The sequence below is a fragment of the Lissotriton helveticus genome, chromosome 3_1 (genome assembly GCF_964261635.1).
Source record: "Lissotriton helveticus chromosome 3_1, aLisHel1.1, whole genome shotgun sequence".
NCBI classification, from domain to species: domain Eukaryota; kingdom Metazoa; phylum Chordata; class Amphibia; order Caudata; family Salamandridae; genus Lissotriton; species Lissotriton helveticus.
In genome coordinates, this window is record NC_136061.1 from 446,605,618 (window position 1) to 446,625,876 (window position 20,259).

General features: G+C 43.9%; 1 protein-coding gene across 3 annotated transcripts in view; it reads left to right on the top strand.

Annotated features, from left to right (window-relative positions):
• The window catches only part of CREB1 (cAMP responsive element binding protein 1), a 398,463-nt gene that overhangs the window by 68,037 nt on the left and 310,167 nt on the right, over positions 1–20,259 (top strand). Inside the window, exons 2-3 of one of the 3 annotated variants that reach the window (XM_078680315.1) lie at positions 18,821–18,942; positions 19,454–19,524. In XM_078680315.1, the coding sequence (XP_078536441.1) occupies positions 19,522–19,524 (3 nt within the window). In that variant the 5' untranslated portion in view covers positions 18,821–18,942; positions 19,454–19,521. Of the gene's footprint in view, positions 1–18,386; positions 18,465–18,820; positions 18,943–19,453; positions 19,525–20,259 lie in introns of all 3 variants that reach the window. The other 2 variants (XM_078680314.1, XM_078680313.1) reach the window with 2 other exon arrangements.

Genomic DNA, 20,259 nt, shown 5'->3' on the forward strand with positions numbered 1-20,259 from the left:
CTTGTGCCACATTGAGGTTAAAAATCGGGAAAAACCAAAAACAATGGGCTTAGGGGTGCCAAACTTCAAGACTCTAAATGGCTCCTGGTAATGAACATCCCAGAGGTTTCTGCACAACTGTATGAGCCAGCGCTGTCTTGCAGTTTTGTAGCCTGGGCAGAAAAATAAAACATGGGGCTCTGACTCCTCCTGATAGTTACAGGCTGGGCACCCTCTTAAGGCAGTTTTAGACCATTTACAGGTGAAGGGACAGAGTGGAAGGGTACCAAATCTAAACTGGACATATAACTTTCTGGCTGAGAGGGGAAGAATGTCATCCAGGAAGGGCTCAAATTTGTATTCATCTTTTATAGCGAGAAATTCGGCTGTCGGATGACCTGAAGCCTGGTTCTCATGTATGGCTGCCAGTTTGTGTCCGGTAGATTTTCACCAGTTCAGCGCGTGAAATTGCAGAGCACACTTCCTCTGGATTACTCCAGAGACTTGGTTTACCTAACCTACTGCACTGTTCCCTTATATGTGCGAAGCAAGCAATTTTTTCTGCCCTGGGGAAATCCAATAACTCTTTTGTTTCTGACTAATATTCTGCCAGTTCCGGGGACACCCACAATCTGCGCCAAAAGGTTAGGGTTCTTAGACCAATCGCATCTCCAATTGGCCAATACCTAAGTCCAGCCAGAGGGGGGATAAGGGGGTGCTAGAAGGGAGACTCAACATCTGTCTCAGGAAGCTATTCTCTGCTTTACTCACATGACTACAAGAACCTCAAGTTCCCCAACACAGCCCTGTACATTGCTGCTCCCCTGGCTTGCGCCTTATAGATCTCTACTATAAGTCCAGCAGGTTTAGAGGAGGAATCTCTAGGTAATTTTGCAATTCTTCCGGTAGTCTGGACCAAATTAAGCTTGGCTTTGGCGATTTGTGGCCCCCACTCCATATTTTCCGTCGGGGTGACACCCAAATAGTCAAATATTGAAACCCTTTCTAGCACAATGTCATCTAAGCTAGGATTATTGCGTGTTATCTTTGCTGGGTTGAAGACCATAAACTTGGTCTTCAAGATATTTATCTCCAGCCCCCTGTTGTTACAAAAGATGACAAAGCTGTCCAGGACCCTCTGTATTCCCATCGGCGACTTGGACATTAAGAGGGTGTCATCCGCAAACATCAATGCTGGGACCTTTGAGTTTGCTAGCTTTGGGGCATTATTGTCTTTAACCTCAATGATTTGGGCAATCAATGCGTTGACAAAGAGGCAGAACAGGGTAGGTGCGGGCAGGCACCCCTACCTCACTCTTCTGTCAACTGGGAACCGGGGTGTTAATTCTCCTCCTTTCCCACATCTTACTTGGGCAAAAGTTGGCTTCATGCAGCCTCATAAGCATGCTTGGGAGGTGAGAGGGGATCCCCATATTCCTTAAGTACCCCCCATAATTTAACTCTGGGCACCAAACCAAAGGCCGTTTTCAGGTCAGCAAAAATTAAATGGAGGCTGCCACCCTCCATTCTCACCGATTTCAAAAATATAAGTTTAAGTCTATATATTTGGTCGGCGGTGGAAATGTACTGCTTCGATATCTGCTCTTTCTACAGTATGTTGTGACATCTGATGACTCGTTACAGAAACTGTACAAATTGACTCCTAGCACACAGTTTCCATTTTGAAGTTTGCTAGGCAAAAGACTGACTACTATTATTTAAGATCATTTGATATTTCAGAATCCAGACAGGAGGATGGATGACTTTTTTCAGAATTATTGTTCTTTTCTAATTAACTGTCAGGATAGGCTTATAAGTATGAGGGGTGTAGGTGTGAAGCAGTTAATGTGTTCCCTAAAAAGCATAGTGTAGGAAACTGGAAGTTTGTTGGAGTTGTGAAAGGGTACAAGCCATTCTGAAAACACCACATTGCATACTGCCTCTGTGCAATGCCAAAGTAAGCTGCAGTTACTATATGTAAGTCACCCCTACAGCCGGCCTTAATAGCCCTAATACAGGGTGATGTCTAGTTCTATTACTAGATATTGCAAGCGAGCAGGGAAGCCATCTTATATGTACTGGGCACTGGTCAGTACGAGCTCCCCAGCTACATACTTGCTTCACCGACAATACTGGTGTTTGGTATCAAACACCTTGTTGTAATAAATCTGTACAGATGCCAGTGCTAGATTTATTATGAGATGCAGAGGGCACCTTCGAGGTGCCCCAGAAACTTTACTCGTCTTCTACTGTGCTAGCTGACTAGATCCTTCCATCCTGCCATCAGAGATGCGTTTTTGACCCTCTGCAGATGAGAGCCTGTGTTTTCTGAGGCCTTAAATACTATCTGCGCTGGAGGAAGGTATTCACACCTCTTCCAGCAAGATGGCTAGCGAATCTGCATACTAAGGCCAGGGACTTCCTGCCGTCTTTGAAATGCGATCCCAGCTTCCCCAAGACCTGGCAGATGCCGCATCCTGCCCTGAGGCCCATTTGGCACCAGGACAGATAGGAAATTAGCTATGCTAGGAGGCGTGCAGTACCAGACCAGTCACAAACCTAAGGTGGGTTGCCTAAGGTACCACACGAAAGAAGGGTTCCACCATTTTGATGGAATTAGGAATTCTGAGACGGGGTTATGCCCACTCACATTAAGTGGTCAAATAGGGGGTGCAATGGCCCCAAAGGGAAGTATCCTCTTTGGCTACTACCCTTCCATCCTCTAGCACCCCTAAATTGAACAATTAGATGGTCCTTTGACACCAGGAACTTATATTCGACTCACTGAAGAAAGAAGAGGGCAACGCCGAAGAGGCAAAAACCTTGGACTGCTGGTGGACTATACCACCAAATTGTGTCTGCCTACCGAGTCTGACTCATCCTGCAGCTGTGCAGCCTTCAAAAGCCTCGGAAGGCCTCAGGCACTTCACCAAGCCATCAGCATCTCCCCTGATGTGGAGGAGCCACCGGCCTGCAGGCACCGATCGCAATGTCTGGTTCACCGTTGTGCTGTTCATTGGTCCACCGACGCAGCAGCCGCCCAGGAAGACCATTCTCCAAGAGGTAAACTCTTTGTCCCCCAACAAGTGAGAGGCTGCCAGGACCAACCTGAGCTGCCCTGCACCAATACCTGAGGTACCGGACCCTTTGCAGCAACCAAAGCTTGTTTGAGTCCATTACGGACTTCTATGCCACAAAGACCAAGCAGCGCACGAGGTCAGCACCAAGAGTGGCTCAGCTGGTTTGACCCCCTTTGCAGGTCTAACAGAGATCCATGGGAGCCTTTGACGCACTGACACCAGCCGACCACAACACTGCCCCCATGTCCCCGAGTACACAACAAACCGTGCTCCCCTGCTACGAGGACCCCCACGAACCGAGCCCCCCCCTTTGGGTGCTGTAGGACTTGTCCACAAGTCGTCCTCTGCTGCCGGTTTCTTGGTGGTTTCCTCCTTGCCTATGGTGTAATGCGCAAGGCTACCAACCCTTCCATCACCTCTGCACCCGGACACTCCAGGGCAGGTAAATCTGAACTACTGGTGGCACTTTAGACCGTGGCTCCCTAGCTCCGTAAGTCCTAAAGGGGACCCCTTAGGAACTGCTTGCAAAGAACCGTATGCAGAATATGCCCTTTTCTCCTTAGGAAAGCATTACAGAGTAAAAACGCATTTGAATGAACATTTACACACCACATTGCTTTTTCGAAAAGTGCACACTCATCTACTAAGTACTTGGTGTTAACATAAATATGAGAATACTTATTATTCTAAATTGGCCTTGAGTTTCTTCTTGAGTGTGTCTCATTTAATGACTGTGTGTTCAACAAACACATTAACACTAACCGCAGGTAAGGCTAATCTGCTCACCCACGCTATCACAAAAGAGAGCATTTGGGATTATTAATTCAAGCCCCGTAAAGCAATAAGGGTAATCTGGACTTTCTACATACTATACCTCGTTTTGGTAGACTACATAAAAAGCCAGCTTCCTACACATATGCTCTCCTGTAGGCTTGTCAATTAGAAGGGTCCTATGTTTTCACCTTCCATAGAACCAAATACCATAAAGCTCAGAACCACTCTTTATCGATCATGGGCCAGTTTATATGGTTTCAGCAACATCCAGTCAGTCCATCTCTAAGCGGACATTTTCATGTATAGCTCTATATCAGTAATTAATGGCACCATTTATCTGATAGAGACTTATATTCGTTTATTTGTTACCTTGGACCTGGAAAAAAAGAACTAATAATAATTCGAAGGTATTAGTTGCTAGATAGTCTCTTCCAGATAAGACATTACTGAAGGTAAGTAACTTGTACTGTAAGTTTTAAGGCCGAAAGCTCATTCTACAAAGTGAAAAAGTGCAACAATAGCCTGATATCAAACCTATAAGTATACATCTTTTTTTTATTTTTTACTTGAAATCCTAGTTCTCCGCCCTGGAAATTTTTATGAAAATCATGATTAAGCAAATCATCTCTCTGGCTGAAACCTCAGGATCACATCTTTAAAATCATTATCTTGAGTTCGTGTTAAAGTGACCTAAGAGTTTAAAGCATGGTGGTATAGTGGTGTTGTGGCCTTTCCCCCCCAAAGTAGACATTTTTCTGCTCCTGTCTATCTAGCTTTTTAATCCCAGTAAACTTTTATTTACTTTCCTTTAAAAACATTGTTTGAAAGATCATTTTCAGCTACTTTTCATTATTATTTATGAATTCAGTTGACTTTTTATTTGATGGAAAAATAAACAAAATCCAGCTAATATATCCTGTTTATAGCTTACCCGCATATTTTCAGAATAGTCTTCCATAAAAATGTACATTGCAAAAGTGATCAAGAATCATACATATGTGCAGATCTATAAAGAGTTTAATTTTAGGTACAATTGCCTGTTGTTCAAAAACCCGCAAATGAATTTTAAATGTTTTCACAGCCACATTGACTGCACTAGCCTATCTTGCACACACACGTTTTATTTTGTGCTCCTTGAGCTGTTAGCTTGAGTTTTATGTAGCATTGCATCTGCCTAACAGTCTAATAAATAATTAAAATATTCCTCCTCTTTTCTTCCATGGCCATCATGCACGATACCTTTGGGAAGTACCCCCTTATGGTAGAAAAGAAAGTTATTGAAGGTTGACCACATCTGCATGGTATGTGTCCTTGGCTCTCACACTATTTTTCATATGACTTACAAAAGTGTAAGTAACAGAGATATCCAGCCCTGAATGATAAAAAAGGGCCCCTGCAAGCTCTCATCCCACGGCGATGGACAGCCTGGGAGCTTGATGCTGGGTGGGATAGGGGGAGTTTCAGAATTTGGTTTGTGATAAGTTCTGACCCAGAATGGGTCTTCAGGGGGACTATAGAGGAATGGGGTGAGGGTGTTGATTTCGGATAGAGCCTAATCCAAATATTTCTTAAGTCAAGATTCAATAACATTTAAAGCAGCTATTCGGACCGCTTTCGTTTCCATGATCCTGTATTAGCTATACCCCTGTTTAGAAACCCAGCCTTCACTGCTGGAAGTCATCAAGTAAGGTGAATAACAGGAAAATAATTATTTCACCTTCTGTTGACCTGATGGAACGTTCAAGCTAAGTTACTATTGCCTGTTCCTTTTACTAGCTCATGGCCCTTTGTGTTCCACAACAGCTATATATAGGGCCCGTCCCAAACCCACCACAGGAATAGCAAAAGGAAGATTACCTTTGGTAAAGTGTGCTGATAATCTGCTTATACTTTGGTAGAAGCTCGTTCCACTAGGTTTGAGCCATTTTCACTGCACCTATTAGGATTTGTTTAGTTTATAGAAACTGCTTTACAAGAAAATAGAAAGTTTTCAAATGCAAATGTATTTTAACACAGCAAGGGTTAATTATCTCTAGACAGCTCATAAATATGACCGGGGAAACATCCGCTATTTCTGCAGATGACTATTGTCATGGCTTATTAATTTGAGGCATCTTTTGGCTTACTTTGTTGAATCTGGCTGCTCAGATAAAGATGTTAAATTCCCATGTGCTCTTTTCACCTTGCACTATGATGATTACAATGATAAAAACCGAGGTGGTGACGATGGTCAGTAAGTGTATAGAAGAGTCTAAAACATTAGTATAAAAGGGGACAGCAATAGTAAGTTCATACACCCCACCGGTGGAAGCACCTCCAGGAGCAAAAGCAATATTTGTGTCTGCAGTTGAAACCATGTAACCAGTGACAGAAACCTGCTAGATAAAACAGCTGCCTTAGACAGCTTTGGAAAGGCTCCTCCACCAACCAAGTAATGACTTCTTCAGCCTTCCCCACTATCCAGAACACTGGTAGGAGAAAACATCAGTTTCTCCCCTCATGGCAGAGAATAATACAAGTAAATTGGGTGCTAGATATTTATACAGTGGATGCGATTTTGCAGGTGTTCGCCCACCATTCCTTCCAGCTCTTGAGACTTTTTCTTGTGAACCAACTTGTACAGAACGTTCTGGTCTAATGACTATACTTCAAAACACCAGAAGCACGGGCACATCTGATTCCATAGTAGTAAGAAATACTAGTAAAGCTGGCTGTGCATGCAATCTCCAAATTCAAGGTGGTAGTAGAAGCCTACTGAAATGGAGAGGCATCTTCGTCTGCCCATACTTCGAGGGTTTCTGGCACTATATGTGATGATCAGGTTGGAAAAGTCTGCACCATCCAAAGTGCAATAAGTTCTTTATGTTGAACCGTTTAAGATACCAGGATCACAAAAGTATTTTCTTCAGCAGACTGCGTGTTGTACAGGGCAGGTGTCTGCAACTCAATATAACCTCTTTCAACAGTCAGGCTAGTCTCCTCCCTTTCTGGTTCCATGGCTATGTGCATTTTGCTAGTACTATATGCCATACTTCCCATAACAACTCTTCAAGAATCACTTGATCAATGGTTCCACAGAACAGTATACTGCCCTGGAGCTGAGAGTGGTCTGTCAAGCGATCATAAATTTCTTTCGGGTCCATCTTTTTTCCAACGGATAATTGTATAGCCATGCTTTACCACAATAGGCAGTGAGGGGCAAGGACTAGAATTCTGTTAAGAAAAGCAGACACTGGTAGAGTGGCTTCTATCCGGCAGCACTCGCTTTTCAGCAGCTCACCTGGGTTTTCAGAATGTTAAGGTTGACCAGATCAAGCATTCTCTATTCTTGAGGAACACAAATGGATTTTATAAGATGAAAACAGTGCTCACTAACATTGGTGGCATAGGGAACACCAGAACTTGAGTTGGTAGACACAGAAGGATATGCAGATTAAACGGTTATATATCTAGCTGTTGAGAGATTACATGGTCTAGGACATTTCTATGATGCTTTCCTCTTATTCTTCTGGCCAATGTGATCAGCAGATTGTTGCAATGCACAGCGATAATGATCTCCTTTGCTCCAAATTAACCTTGTCTGTGACAGTAGCCGGATCATCTCCACATTTGTGAATTATGCTTACTACAGACATCTATGAATGAATAATATCAACAGGTAATGGGCACATAAAAGTAACAAACTGCAACATTAGGTGTTGTGTAAAAACAAGTTGTCATCCTCCATTTTCTTGATGGCCTGCTTCCTCAGAAATTGTAAATACATCCACCCGAATCATCTTCAGTAGTCAGGACATCGCCTGGAAAAACGAGCAAGTCTAAGAACTTTGAAAGCATAATCTATTCTCCCTTATCTTTCTTTACCTAAATCTGACTTGCGTGCATGCTGTTTTCCTTCATAATGATTGTCCTGAGAACTCAGCCCCTTCTCCTACACAGCGTAACATATGAATTCACATTATTTAATTCTTTTGACAATTTTGTTCTCTAAAAGTACCTCTTTATTTGAAAGATACTTGCAATTCTAAATGTTACTAAAGTCCCAAGATTGAAACTTATTCTTGGTTTGACTTACTATTCTTGACCCCGCAGTTGCTTACTTTAACAATGTGTCTTCATGGTAATGAGATGTGAATTTAAGAATAGTAAATCGGCACTTACCTTGAAAAAAATATGCAGGTCGATATTGTGTACATTGATTTTATTGAAATGTCACACTCCTTTAGTGAGGGCAAACAAGCCATTTAATCTCTAGATCTGTGTTAAAAATACAGGTAAATGATTATTCGTTGTTTTTAAAAAAAAAATTATTTATAAAGGTTCAGTACATAACAGCACTTCAGTACACATTCGCCATGTGGCACACTTTCGCAATCCCTCATTTAAAACATTCCCATGAATCTCTTGGTTACACAGCTGTTAAGCCAACAACTCAACTTGGGCAGGCAGCGACTTCCACTATTTACATTACTATCCAGTCCAGGTGACCATGATTTCCCACTTCCATCTTATGCGCTTCCCCGGGCTGAGGTTCCCTGTTCCTGTTGTAGGGTGTCCTGTCACAACGTCCATCGACTTAGCCCTCTGCCATCTCACCAGCACTCGTACCTGCCTCTCCTGTGTGCGCCTCAGTGACTTCACTCACCTCCCCAGCTCCCCCCTGTTTATATGTCCTATACAACCCCCAAAAATTCTTAGGTCTACTACGTGGTGGGAGCAGTTCACTATAAATCTCCGTCTGTGTACAGCAGTACAGCATATCATGTGACCATCTTTTCACTGTTGGTACCGGGCCCTTCATCCAGCGCAGCGCCACTACCCTTTTTGCTATTAGCAGTCCCATATCTACAAGTCTGCGTATCGCCTAGGGCAGTGTTTTGGAGTATCCCAATAAAGCTATTGCGGGATCCGGAGCTAATTCCACCTCCACTATTCTTCCTAATTCCCTAAATACCTCTTCCAAGTATGCAAGGATAGCTGGGCAGTACCAAGCTAGGTGTATGAAGTCTGAAATCTGTGCTCTGCACTGCTCACACTTCGCCTCTTCCCTAAGTCCATACCTACAGAGCCGCTCTGGCGTGTAGTAGACTCTGTTAAGAAATTTCAAATGAATAAGCCTATGCTTGCCATGAAGTGAGACACGCCGTTTGTTTGAGCAGCAGTACTGCCACATCATTGTTGTTTGTAAGTCACTTTGCCAGGCCAGCCGGGCTGACTTGTATTTGTGTGCTCTGTGCGTCATCGCTATTCTGTAAATGTTGGTTACTATCTCACTGGGGGAGTTGGATTTAATGACATATGTTAGTTCAGGGATTGCTGGAGGTTCTTGCATATCCTCTCCGTACTGCTCTTGCATTGCCCGCCGCACCCGATAGAACTGGAATCGTTGTAGTTGTGTGGCCACCTCAGTCCCCTCCTCCACTTCTTACTAGGTGTTTGCCACCCCATCTTGAAAGAGGTCTCCCGCAACCCTAATGTTCAGTGCTTACAGAGCTCTGTTGACTCCTCTGTCCCTGCATGGAATCAGCCAGCCAGCCACTCCATCGACATAATTGGCGTGTATAGTAAAGCTCCTGCCTGTTGCTGTAATAAGCAGTGCCTTGCATGTCTGGTAGCGTTCATTGAGTCAAGGAAGCCAGTTCTGCAGTCTGGCTCTTCAAAGATTGTCGCTGGTAGTGAGTGTGGGGCTGCGACAGCGGTTCCATACACAGAAATGGTATAACTGCCTCACCGTGGATCCATGTGTGTAAGTGTGCACAGTGTGCCACCCTATAGTAGAGTTCAAAATCCGGTGCTCCTAGGCCTCCCATACTATAGGGTAATATAAGGACCCGCCATTTTACCCTTGCCTGCTTACCCGCCCACGCCAGCTTTAGCATCAATTTGGTAAGTCTTTGGAAAAAGGCTTGTGATAGTACTATTGGTATATTAGTGAATAGGAACAGCATCCTAGGCAAAACCACCATCTTCATGATTGATATTCTTCCTATTAAGGACAGGGGGAGCTTGCGCCATGCCTCTACGTCATCCTCCAGTCTATCCATGGCTGTGCCATAGTTCTCCCGCATTACCATCTCCGAGTCTGTATGCAGCCTAATCCCTAAGTATCTGACTAAGTCAGTAGTCCATTGCAGTGGATATTCCATTTCGAATTCTTCCGTGACCGGGGTCAGCGGAAAACACTATGGACTCTGCCCAGTTAACTTTTAGTCCCGATGGAGCCCCAAAATGTACCACTTCCCTAAGCACCGCCGTCAGATTCTGTTCAGGTTGCCGCACATACAGCAGCGTGTCATCAGCGTAGGTGGATAATACTATGTTATACGTCGGGAAGTCGATGCCTTCATGACCATGATACTCCCTAAGAGCGCATGCCAAGGGCTCCGCGACCAGGGCATACAGCAGTGGTGATAGCGGGCAGCCCTGTCTTGTGCCTCTAGTGATGGCGAACTGGTCTGTGACTAAGTTACCTATGCGTACTCTAGCTGTGGGTTTGTGTTATAGTATGCCGATTAGTTGTAACTCCACCAAGTCAAATGCCTTTTCCATATTTAGGAATTCTGCCACCGCTTTAACATCTTGCCTCACATGCTGCATAGTGCCAAAGACTGTGCGGATATTGTATGTGAGATTTCTATTGGGTATAAATCCTGCCTGTTCTGGTGCCACCAATATCTTAGACAAGGGGGCTAGGCGATTGGCCAGAATCTGCAAATATTTCAGTGTCCATGTTTAAGAGCGACAATGGGCGGTATGAGCTGCACTCCTCCAGCGATTTCCCTGGTTTAGGGATCGCTACCAGTATCGCTTCCCTAATGGATCTCGGCATGGTACATAGATCGTCAAAGAGCATGGCCAAGTGGGGCAGAAAAATATCTATGAAGGTTTTATAAAAGTTGGCGGTGAGGCCATCCGTCCCGTGCGCTGCTCGATTTCATGCCCACCGGGGCTTCTAATATTTTGTCTTTTTCTATTGGGAGCATTAGGAATTCTCTGTGCACATCCGAGGGGGAGGGTAGTGCTATATGCTCTAGGTGGCCCTGCATTTCCTCTTCCATATCCTCTGATCGAGTTGTATAAAGATCTGCATAGTATTGTCGGAATCTCTCCGCAATATCTACTTCTTCCGTGAGTAATTCTCCCTCCGCAAATCTCACCTGCGTTATCAGTGTCTTTCCGCGTTTTGCTTTCAGGATCTGGGCCAGTATGGAGCCCGGTCCTTCCCCCTCCCCGTAGGTGCGAACTGTAGCGCATTTGCCTAGATGTTTAATCTCACTATCCGCCACTTCATGGTATTCTTCTAGTAGGGCCTTTAGTTCGTCCTCCCGCCCCTCTTCCCCGTCTGTCCCCTGTTGGTCCTCCATTTGTTTCAGCTTCCGCTCCAAGTCCTTCAGTCTCTGCTGTATGGCCTTAAATACTCCAGAGTGTTTGGTCATTGCAATACCGCGTATATAAACCTTGAAGGCTTCCCAAACTGTTTGAAAACTAGCTACCAAGCCTATATATTGGCCTCAAAAAAAGTTTCTATTGCTTCCGCTAGTTCCCTCTTAAAGACCGGATCCAGCAGTGAGTACGGCGGGAAGCGCCAGGTAAATGGAGGTATAGTTTTCTTGGGGGTAGCCAATGTTAGTTGTACCGGTGAGTGATCCGAGAGTGTACGCGACAGGACTTTACAGGCTTGAATATTATCTAACACTGAAGATGAGGCCAACCAATATTCTATACGTGTTTGAATATTGTAGTAAGCTGAGTAGTGTTTGAAGCCCCATGAGTTCTGGTTACATGCACTCCATACATCTTACATGTCCATGCATGTCATCACCTTTTCCACAAATCTCTCAGCTGCTGACGGTTTCCTGTGGGGGCCCGCCGACCTATCTAGACCTGGATCCCTGACCATGTTAAAGTCCCCACCCCTCAATATCGGCGCACCCTGGATGGAATCTGTGTCGTGGTAACTGACTGCGTGAAAAACTCAGGAAAGTCATAGTTAGGTCCATAAGCTTTAACTATAAGCAAGTCAAGTCCTCTGCCCCTACATCTCGATATGACATATCGTCCATTAGGGTCCGACTCCAGCATTTCCAACTTGTATGCAGATTTGGGGTTTACCCAGGTCAACACCCCTCTATCGTGTGTCGTGTACCCTGCAGAGTTAATGTTCCCTATTAGCCCTTTACTTCGCAGTATCACACTCGTTTGTGGGAGGTGTGTCTCTTGTAAAAGTGCCACATATACATTGTGCATGTGCAGGTAACTGAGCACCTTTCGAACCTTGCGATAGTCATTGAGTCCCCTAACATTCCAAGTCATTGCACTCGGACTGTCTACCGGTTTCTATTCTTTACTCCCGCTATCCCCCGCCATTGGTTTGGATCGTGCCGGAGCAGTATTCACCCATTAGTGTGTTTGAGTAAAGTGTGTCGCCTAGGGCCCAAATGCCCACCATTTTCATGAACCGATTTGTAATCACTTGCGTACTGTGTGCATGTACATAGCGTGCTGTAAACAAGAAGAAAACCATTCCTCCCCATCAAAGCCCCACACCACCCCACATCCAAAAACTCTACCCTCTGTCCGCCCGATCCCTTCCCACAGCAGACCACCCCCCACTTGGCTGCGCGTGAACTCAGAATACACAGCCAGTCCTCCCCCTCCCAAACCCATCTCAAGTTGCAACCGGTGTGCCAGGCACTCTGAAGCGGAGGTAGTTCCATGGACAAGGTGTAACACCAGACAGAGAAAAACCCTGCCCAGCCCAGCCGCACTTGCGTCGATTACCATAGATTTCAGTACTTCCCGCCAACCCACTCCTGCACGAATAATAACTTGTTTCTCTATCCCCATTAGAAGGCACTTTCCCACATTTCTTATCGCAAAACATCATGCTGCCCGCTCTCTCACAGGGGCCTACACCCCATGCAGTCCCTTGTAGTCTCTATTATAGTTCAGACTACAATGTGTCTCGTCCTACAGGCTCGGTGATCCAGGGCGCCCTCCAGACAGTACAGGCAGACCTTACCCATTCCGATGCATCGAAAATAGAGGGTCCGTGAATATATGTGAGCGCCCTTGTCTGTTCACTCTAAGCTTCGTAGGATACAGCATAGCGTAGTCGACACCCATGTCTCTGAGCTGCTTCTCTAGAGGGACAAAGTGTTTACGTGCATCCTGGACCCGGGCGGTGAAGTCCGGATACAGCGACAACTCGGAGCCCTCGTACCGCAATATTTTCTTTTCTCTGGCAATGTGTAGTGTCACATCCAGGTCGCGATAGTTAAGTAATTTTGCAATTATCGGCCTAGGTGGGGCACCCACTGGCGGTTTAGGTCCCAGAGAGCTGTGTGCCCTCTCAACTACGAACATTGAGGAGAAGACTCCCTCTCCCAGCGGAGTCGCCAACAGCTTCTCCACGAATTGCTCCATTTTACTGGTGGAGGTGGTTTCCGGCAAACCTGTAATCCGTAAGTTGCATCTTTGCGAGCGCGCTTCCAAATCCACCGTCTTTTCCTGCAGGACTCGCATCACCTTTCCTAGTTGTTAATGATCCGCATTCAGGGTGGAGTGAGCTTCTGCCACCTCCATTATTCGCCTTTCCGCGTGTTTAACAGGACGCCCCGCCATTCTGTCCATCCTATATGAGAGTGCGTCCATGTTTGTGCCCAGCGTTGCTATGCCAGTTTGCAAAGATTTCTCCATGGACCTAAGCATGGTGGGTATGTCTGAGTCCGGGTCATCACTTGTTGGAGGTTGCGATCTAGCGTCCTCACCTGAAGCCCCATCGTGAGATTTCGAGCGCTTTTGCTCAAAAGACAGCTAAGATTGGGTCTTTTCTCCCCTGCCCATTTCTGCCAAGGCTCAGCTCCCCACGCTAGGGGAATGCACTATCTCTGTCTTTCCTTCGTGTTATGCGTGTGTTGGCTTGGTATCTGTACACCACTGCCACTCCTTCCACACGTACCGAGTCAGCGTCCTACCTCCGGGAGCTGTCCCACCCTCCGTCCGGTGTGCAACTGGACTAGGCCCGACAGTCCTCTATTTCACCTAGCACCTTCAGTCCTGCGACGTCGAATGCCATGCCGTTAAGGGTGCTATGCAGGTGGATCCACGAGTGTGTCACTCCCCGGCACTGCAGCAGACACCACCATCACAATCCCGCTCCCTTCTTCCATATTGACTTTTCCCTTGGCTGGGTAGCCAAACATGCGCACCTGTAAAACACGCGCCCGCAGAGCCCAGGCTCTCTCCCGCAGGGCCCCTGCGCACTGTGCATCTTCTGCGCTCCTCTGCACAGTTCCACCTATATCTCTTAGGTGCCTTCTGCCAGTGTTCTGTGCCCAGATAGGACAGGGCCCACTGGAGTCTCACCACCGTCCGCTTGACCACTGGGGACGGGCCCCGAGTGACACCCCCTGCTGCACCTCCTCACGTGCACCACGATCCACCACCCAGGCCGTGGCTTACTGGTCTCGGCGTTGTCCGCGTTTCCTGCTGCCACCTGGTTCTTGCCTGCGAAATGGCTGGGGCAGTTTCACTCCGTGGCTGTATCACTGCATGAAGCCACGCAGGCTTGTGCTGCCGTTATTGTCGTCGTGAGCCTGGGGGCTCCGGGAGATTGCCGATCCCAGTCTCACCACACACTGCCACTAGTGCCCCAATGAGCCGCTATTTTCTGGCCCACAGTGCTACCGTCATACCCATTGCGCGCCGCTGGGCATCCACGTCTGCCGCACGTCGCGTCACGCACTTCCGTCACCTCTGGCACTTTAGCCCGGTGCTTCTCGGCCTTCCAGCCGCCGCCCCGCTCGTTCTTCAGCTGCGAGCCTCAATTGCCCTCTCTGAGCGGTGCCAACCAACCCTCCGTTTTGGGGAGCTGGGTCCCAGGAACACTGCAGGATAGTTGCAGGATTGTGAATCGACATGGCAGAGAGCTGGGCTCAAGCGGCCATTGTAGTCGCGAGCTAGCTCTGCCCCCCTACGATTATTCACCTCCTGCTCCACATTCACCTAGGTTTCATGAAGATTATCGGAGCTTGACTATTTGCGCTGCACAGTCCACCTCTGCCAAATGACCCCAAGCGCAGAATACTTGCAGTCGCCTGTATGCAGCTCGGAGTCTGTCCAACTGAACTGCCGTGTAGTCCTTTCGTAAAAAAGCCATCACCCAAACATGATCAATCCAAATATTGAACACCTGTCCTGCATACCATTGAATTAAGTTTGTTTGTTGAGTCTTTGCACCAATTTATTATGGCCTACAATGCTATGATTGCATCTATGATAATGCATGGCTGCCAGTTTGCGCTTACTTGTATGAAGAAAGAATTGGACTAATAGAAGGTAGGGCTTGACATGGCATGTATATATACAAAATTTATAGCGCGCTCAGTTACCCAGGAGCATCCCGGCGCGAGAGATCAAATACTCCTTCACACATTTAGAATGAAAATTAGTGCCAAGTTGGGCAACACAACACCATGTTTTAACCATTTTGTTCTCAATTTTTCTTCCCCACCAAGATAGGTTTGCACATCTAGATGCACAAAAATACTGACCAAAGTGGGACAATCTGCGAAATGTTGATTAACGCTTTAGAAAGTGTTAATTTGTTCCATGATTCTAGAATAGGGAAAACCATTTTGAATTCCACTCTGCAAGTCGATCCATGACATTGTTTTTGTGGGATGGCTTAAATGCAATAACATTAAAACCTTCCTGTACACTTGAATATAAATGATACAAATTAGGGCTTTCATTGTAAATCTGCAGTTGGTTCTCTGAAACCTGCAATCGCAATTTATTTGTGTGTTTTGATCACATTCGTCTTTAAGATGTAGTGTGAGGATGGTGGGGATTTGCAAGTTTACACGTATATTTTATTAGCTCTAGCATTAGCCAAGTCCGTTTAATTTTACTATAGTTGTATGTATAATATATTTATGTAGGACCTTACAGCCAGCCCTGTCATTCGTCTGTTGTCATTCACATCGGGCCACTAACTCATATAGCATAGAGCAATGGGTCAGTCAACTTCAGCCATTCGCTAACTTGATGGTGGGTGATGGCGTTCTGCTCTTTCACAGTTCCCGCTTTCACACAAAAAGCAGTTCACTTGAGTTCCCGGGACTAGTTTAGTAAATCAAAAAATATTTTTATATTGACAGTGGTCCAGCATCTCCTCAAAAATAAAAAAAACTTCAAAAAAAATGTTTACAAACCACAATAAGCATTGAAAAAGCCAAACACGGTCAACTAATGTCAGACGTATTGGCTTTGTGTTTTCTAAATCAATATCAAGTGTCCATTTGCAAATCTGTAATTGCCTTTTTAACATATGTGAAGGATTTTAGATTTTTTTATTGCCATGCCACCATTTTTTGTTTTGTTTTCAAGCTTAATCTGGTTCTACCATTACTTTTACTAATAAACAACAAATACGGTATTTTAATGCTGTTTCAATTACAGCAGTGTAAAGATTTATTATGCAGGATTGATGCAGTACAGTGTCATGTATAGTTGGCTGGTATGCTACATTTGAGGCAGGAGAGTGTGGGTGTAGTGCAGCAGTGCAGCAGTGCATTGTATAGTGTAACATTGCATGTCTAGGTGCAGTACCGCTAGCTGCTCCTAGAGGTCCCTAGTGAACAAGGCCTCAGCACTGCATGTTTTGGTGCAGTACTGCAAGCTGCTCCTAGAGGTCCCTGGTGAGCAAGGCACCAGCACTACATGTATAGGTGCAGTACCGCAAGCTGTTCCTAGAGGTCCCTGGTGAGCAATGCACCAGCATTGCATGTCTAGGTGCAGTACCACAAGCTGCTCCTAGAGGTCCAAAGTGAGCAAGCACCAGCATGCAAGTGTAAAAAGTTGGAGTTCTTAGCATTATAAATGGCAAGTGTTTTTACCATGTTGCAGGGTGCAGTAACGTGGCCAAAAGGGGACCACTTTTGGTCACATATGGTACTGCACCCTGAAGGCGATATGGTAAACCCACCCTACCCATTGCATGCAAGACGGTTCTACGAGTATAGTCAAATAGCTATGTCCATATTTACAATTAGTAGCTTTGAAATGTGACAACAAATTATTACATTAATTTCGGATTAGGTTGTACTCCGTGTAGAGGCGATGAAGGGAAGTTTATAGACGTTCTCCTATAATGTGAGTGTTCTAGTGAGTGAAGTAACCACCAGCCTAGCTTAGGACCAAGTGTGTATCCTGCCTGAAGCCATTTAAGGAAATAGTGCTTTGAGGCTGTAATTAAAACCTAGGGCGTAACAGCACATGTAACAGGGGGTATCCTCGTAGGTAGTTACAAGAAGAAAAAAGACGGTACTAAGGAGGGACTACTCAGCCTTTTGATCAATGAAAAGCCACCATTAACGAAGAACATGGACAAGCGCCAATTTAAAAGATGGGCGGAGCTTTATGCCCATATCCTGAATACAGCATGTCTCAAAGAGACCGCGCAAGTTCTGCCTATGCGAGACCTTAAATAAGGAATGAAGCTAGCATAATTCTGATGTTGGAACTTTGAATAATATATTTGATGTGTAGTGCTTTGGTTGTGCTTTGGGAGGGGGGGCGATTTCTTCATTGCAGGGAAGATGAAGAATCAAGCGATGCAGGTGCAACAATGAGTCTTTGAATTCCTAGCACCAATGAAGTTCAAATGTGAAGTAGGCACCAATGAGAGGCACAAACGGTATTAGCCTGTTAGGTAAATCGGATCAGCCAAACTATGCCAGCAGGTTAATAAACTCTATATGCTTCCTGAATTAACTTAAGTAACATTTGCATTAAAGTTGCTTTATGTCTGCCAAATGGAATTGGAACTCGGGGTATTAACTTGATGTAGTGCACTGATGGTTATATACATGTTGATGGTGTGTGCTTCGCTTAGTCCGAAAGAGTATAAATCAACATTTTAGAATTGCCATCATATAATGCACCAGTAAACGGAACTACTCTTGCTTGCATTCCATTTCAAATGTATATTTCCACACAATTCCTAAATTCCAGTGGTAGAAGTACCTGCAGTACAAATGGACGAAGATGCATCTTTGTTCATGGGTGTGGAGCTAGATCTGACAACCCATTGTTTACAACAGCACATTTATGATTTGTGAATATATGGTGTACTTGTATCTTTTTCTAATATTTCTCATTCAAAATAGCAGGATATAAAGTCTATATTGAGCTGTATTTTTTTGGTACACCATATAAAACCAGTGAAATATTTTAGAATACCAATCACTAATCAAAGTATTACAGAAGAACAATAAATACTATGTGATTAAGATGGCAGGAGTAAAACACAATTTAAGTTGCAGAAGTAAGTAGTTGCATGGTTTTATTGTTTTAAGCGAAATAAGCCAATGGTACACTTATCCAGAAAGTATTACAAAGCTAAATTTAGTTCATTCATTGTTTAGTGTGTAGACAAAATATTTGTTGCAGAAAAGAATATTTTGACTATATATTAAAGAATAAGATTTCATGATATCTGATTTGGAATCTCTGAATATTCATAACCATCTTTGGACAATTTTACAGGAGATGATCAGTATTCTTTTCCTTCAGTACCTGTGTCTTGACCTTCTTTTTAAACTAAAGCCAAGCAGCCTGCCCTAGGTAAACATTTAGTAGGCTCTCAAATAACATTATTGTTTAATTTTTTTATTTCCTTGTCAAATATTTGTGAAAGTTAAAAATATTATTAGTTTTTCTGCAACAAGCATGAATTGCATTTGTTTTATGTGGAGATTATCTCACATGCTGGTGAAATAAATATTTCATTTTGAATTGAGGTATTAATATAAATTGCGGTGTCGTATGATATATGAATATAATGCAAGAGGTTTGTAACAAAAACACTGTAAAAACCCATTGTAATTGAAATGTTCAAGAATTATTGGAGATAATTGCATTCATGGTAGCCATGATGAAGGTGTAGCCCTAATCATGACACATTTTACTGCTATTTGTAGGTAGCTAAATGACCATGGAATCTGGTGCAGACACTCAGCAGAGCGGTGATGCAGCTGTTACAGAAGCAGACGCCCAACAAATGACAATACAGGCACAGCCACAGATGGCAACGTTGGCACAGGTATAACATGGTTTGGCCTTATATCTTTTTAGAGTCAACAGCGCCTGCCAAGAGGGGAAGTGAGCATCTTCAGACACCACACTGGAGATTTTCTGTTCAGGCATATGTATATGCCAATAGATCACCTCTTGCTACCTTGCTCCATTCTTTCTCATATCATTTAATCTCTTTTCAAGACTCAGTATTCTATATTTTAACTCATTTTTGCAGTCATGCTGTTTCCTGATTTAAGTGTGTAATCATTCAATGCTAATTTAGATAATGGAACCCTTAGTTCTTTCTAAGATTGACATTTCATCCAGACCACTGAAATGTTGAGGGAGCCCTCTTCAGGGTCTGCTTGCAAACAACATCAGTTGTTTAGCATAAGACATAGATTAAGGCTAAGATACGTACATGACATGCCCACAATTGAGTGGAATGCTCCGGTTTTTAATTTTCATATTATTATTAACATAGGCAGTTGTAAGTGGTTACATTGAAACTTACTTGAGCTTTTCTTTTCCTTTAGAAACTGTAATGCCCATTTACTGCTATAGGACGTGCAACTACATTTGAACATTACGAAGTAAAAAAAATATGGTAACAATCTGATTTTATGCTTTTAATCTACTCTAAAATTGAATAACTATTCCTTTAAAATTTCACCAGTGATGGGTGATTAAAAGTTTAACTTGTTTGTTTATACATATAATGGATTCTCTCAGAATATTGACATGAGAGAAATCTGCATGTGGTACTATATATATATACAGAATATTATTTTTAATGTGTCCAAATAAATACTTTGGAAACGAAACTGAATATAGTTAAACCAAGTACTGCAAATGGACAGGTTCATGTTTTTCTTTAAAAGTTTTATTTTGTATAATGAGAAACATTTTTATGAAGGAAATATGTAGCTTTTAATCATATTTTGCATGCAACATTTCAATCTTGACTGTCTTTTTTGAGTTACATGGATCCGAATGTAAAAAAAAAGACCTCCTGATTTCAATAACTGTTGAATATTTTACATGATTTAAATTTATAATTATTGAATCAGAAGATTTGAGCAATTTAAAGTTTTAAGAATTCACAAAGCAATATTGAGGAAAACATTAAATTATCGAAGTATCCCCATGAAGAGGATTATTATAAGCTCCATACAAAATATTTTAAAAATTGCCTGGATTTCAGTCTGAACTTGGGAAAAAAAATATAAAAAAATATTTTATCAGTGGGCCAGAATTTTTCAATGACTGCATTTTTTGGTAACCATGGCATAGCATGATGGCCAAACAAACATTAAGCCCTACTTCTAAAATTAGGGGTGAG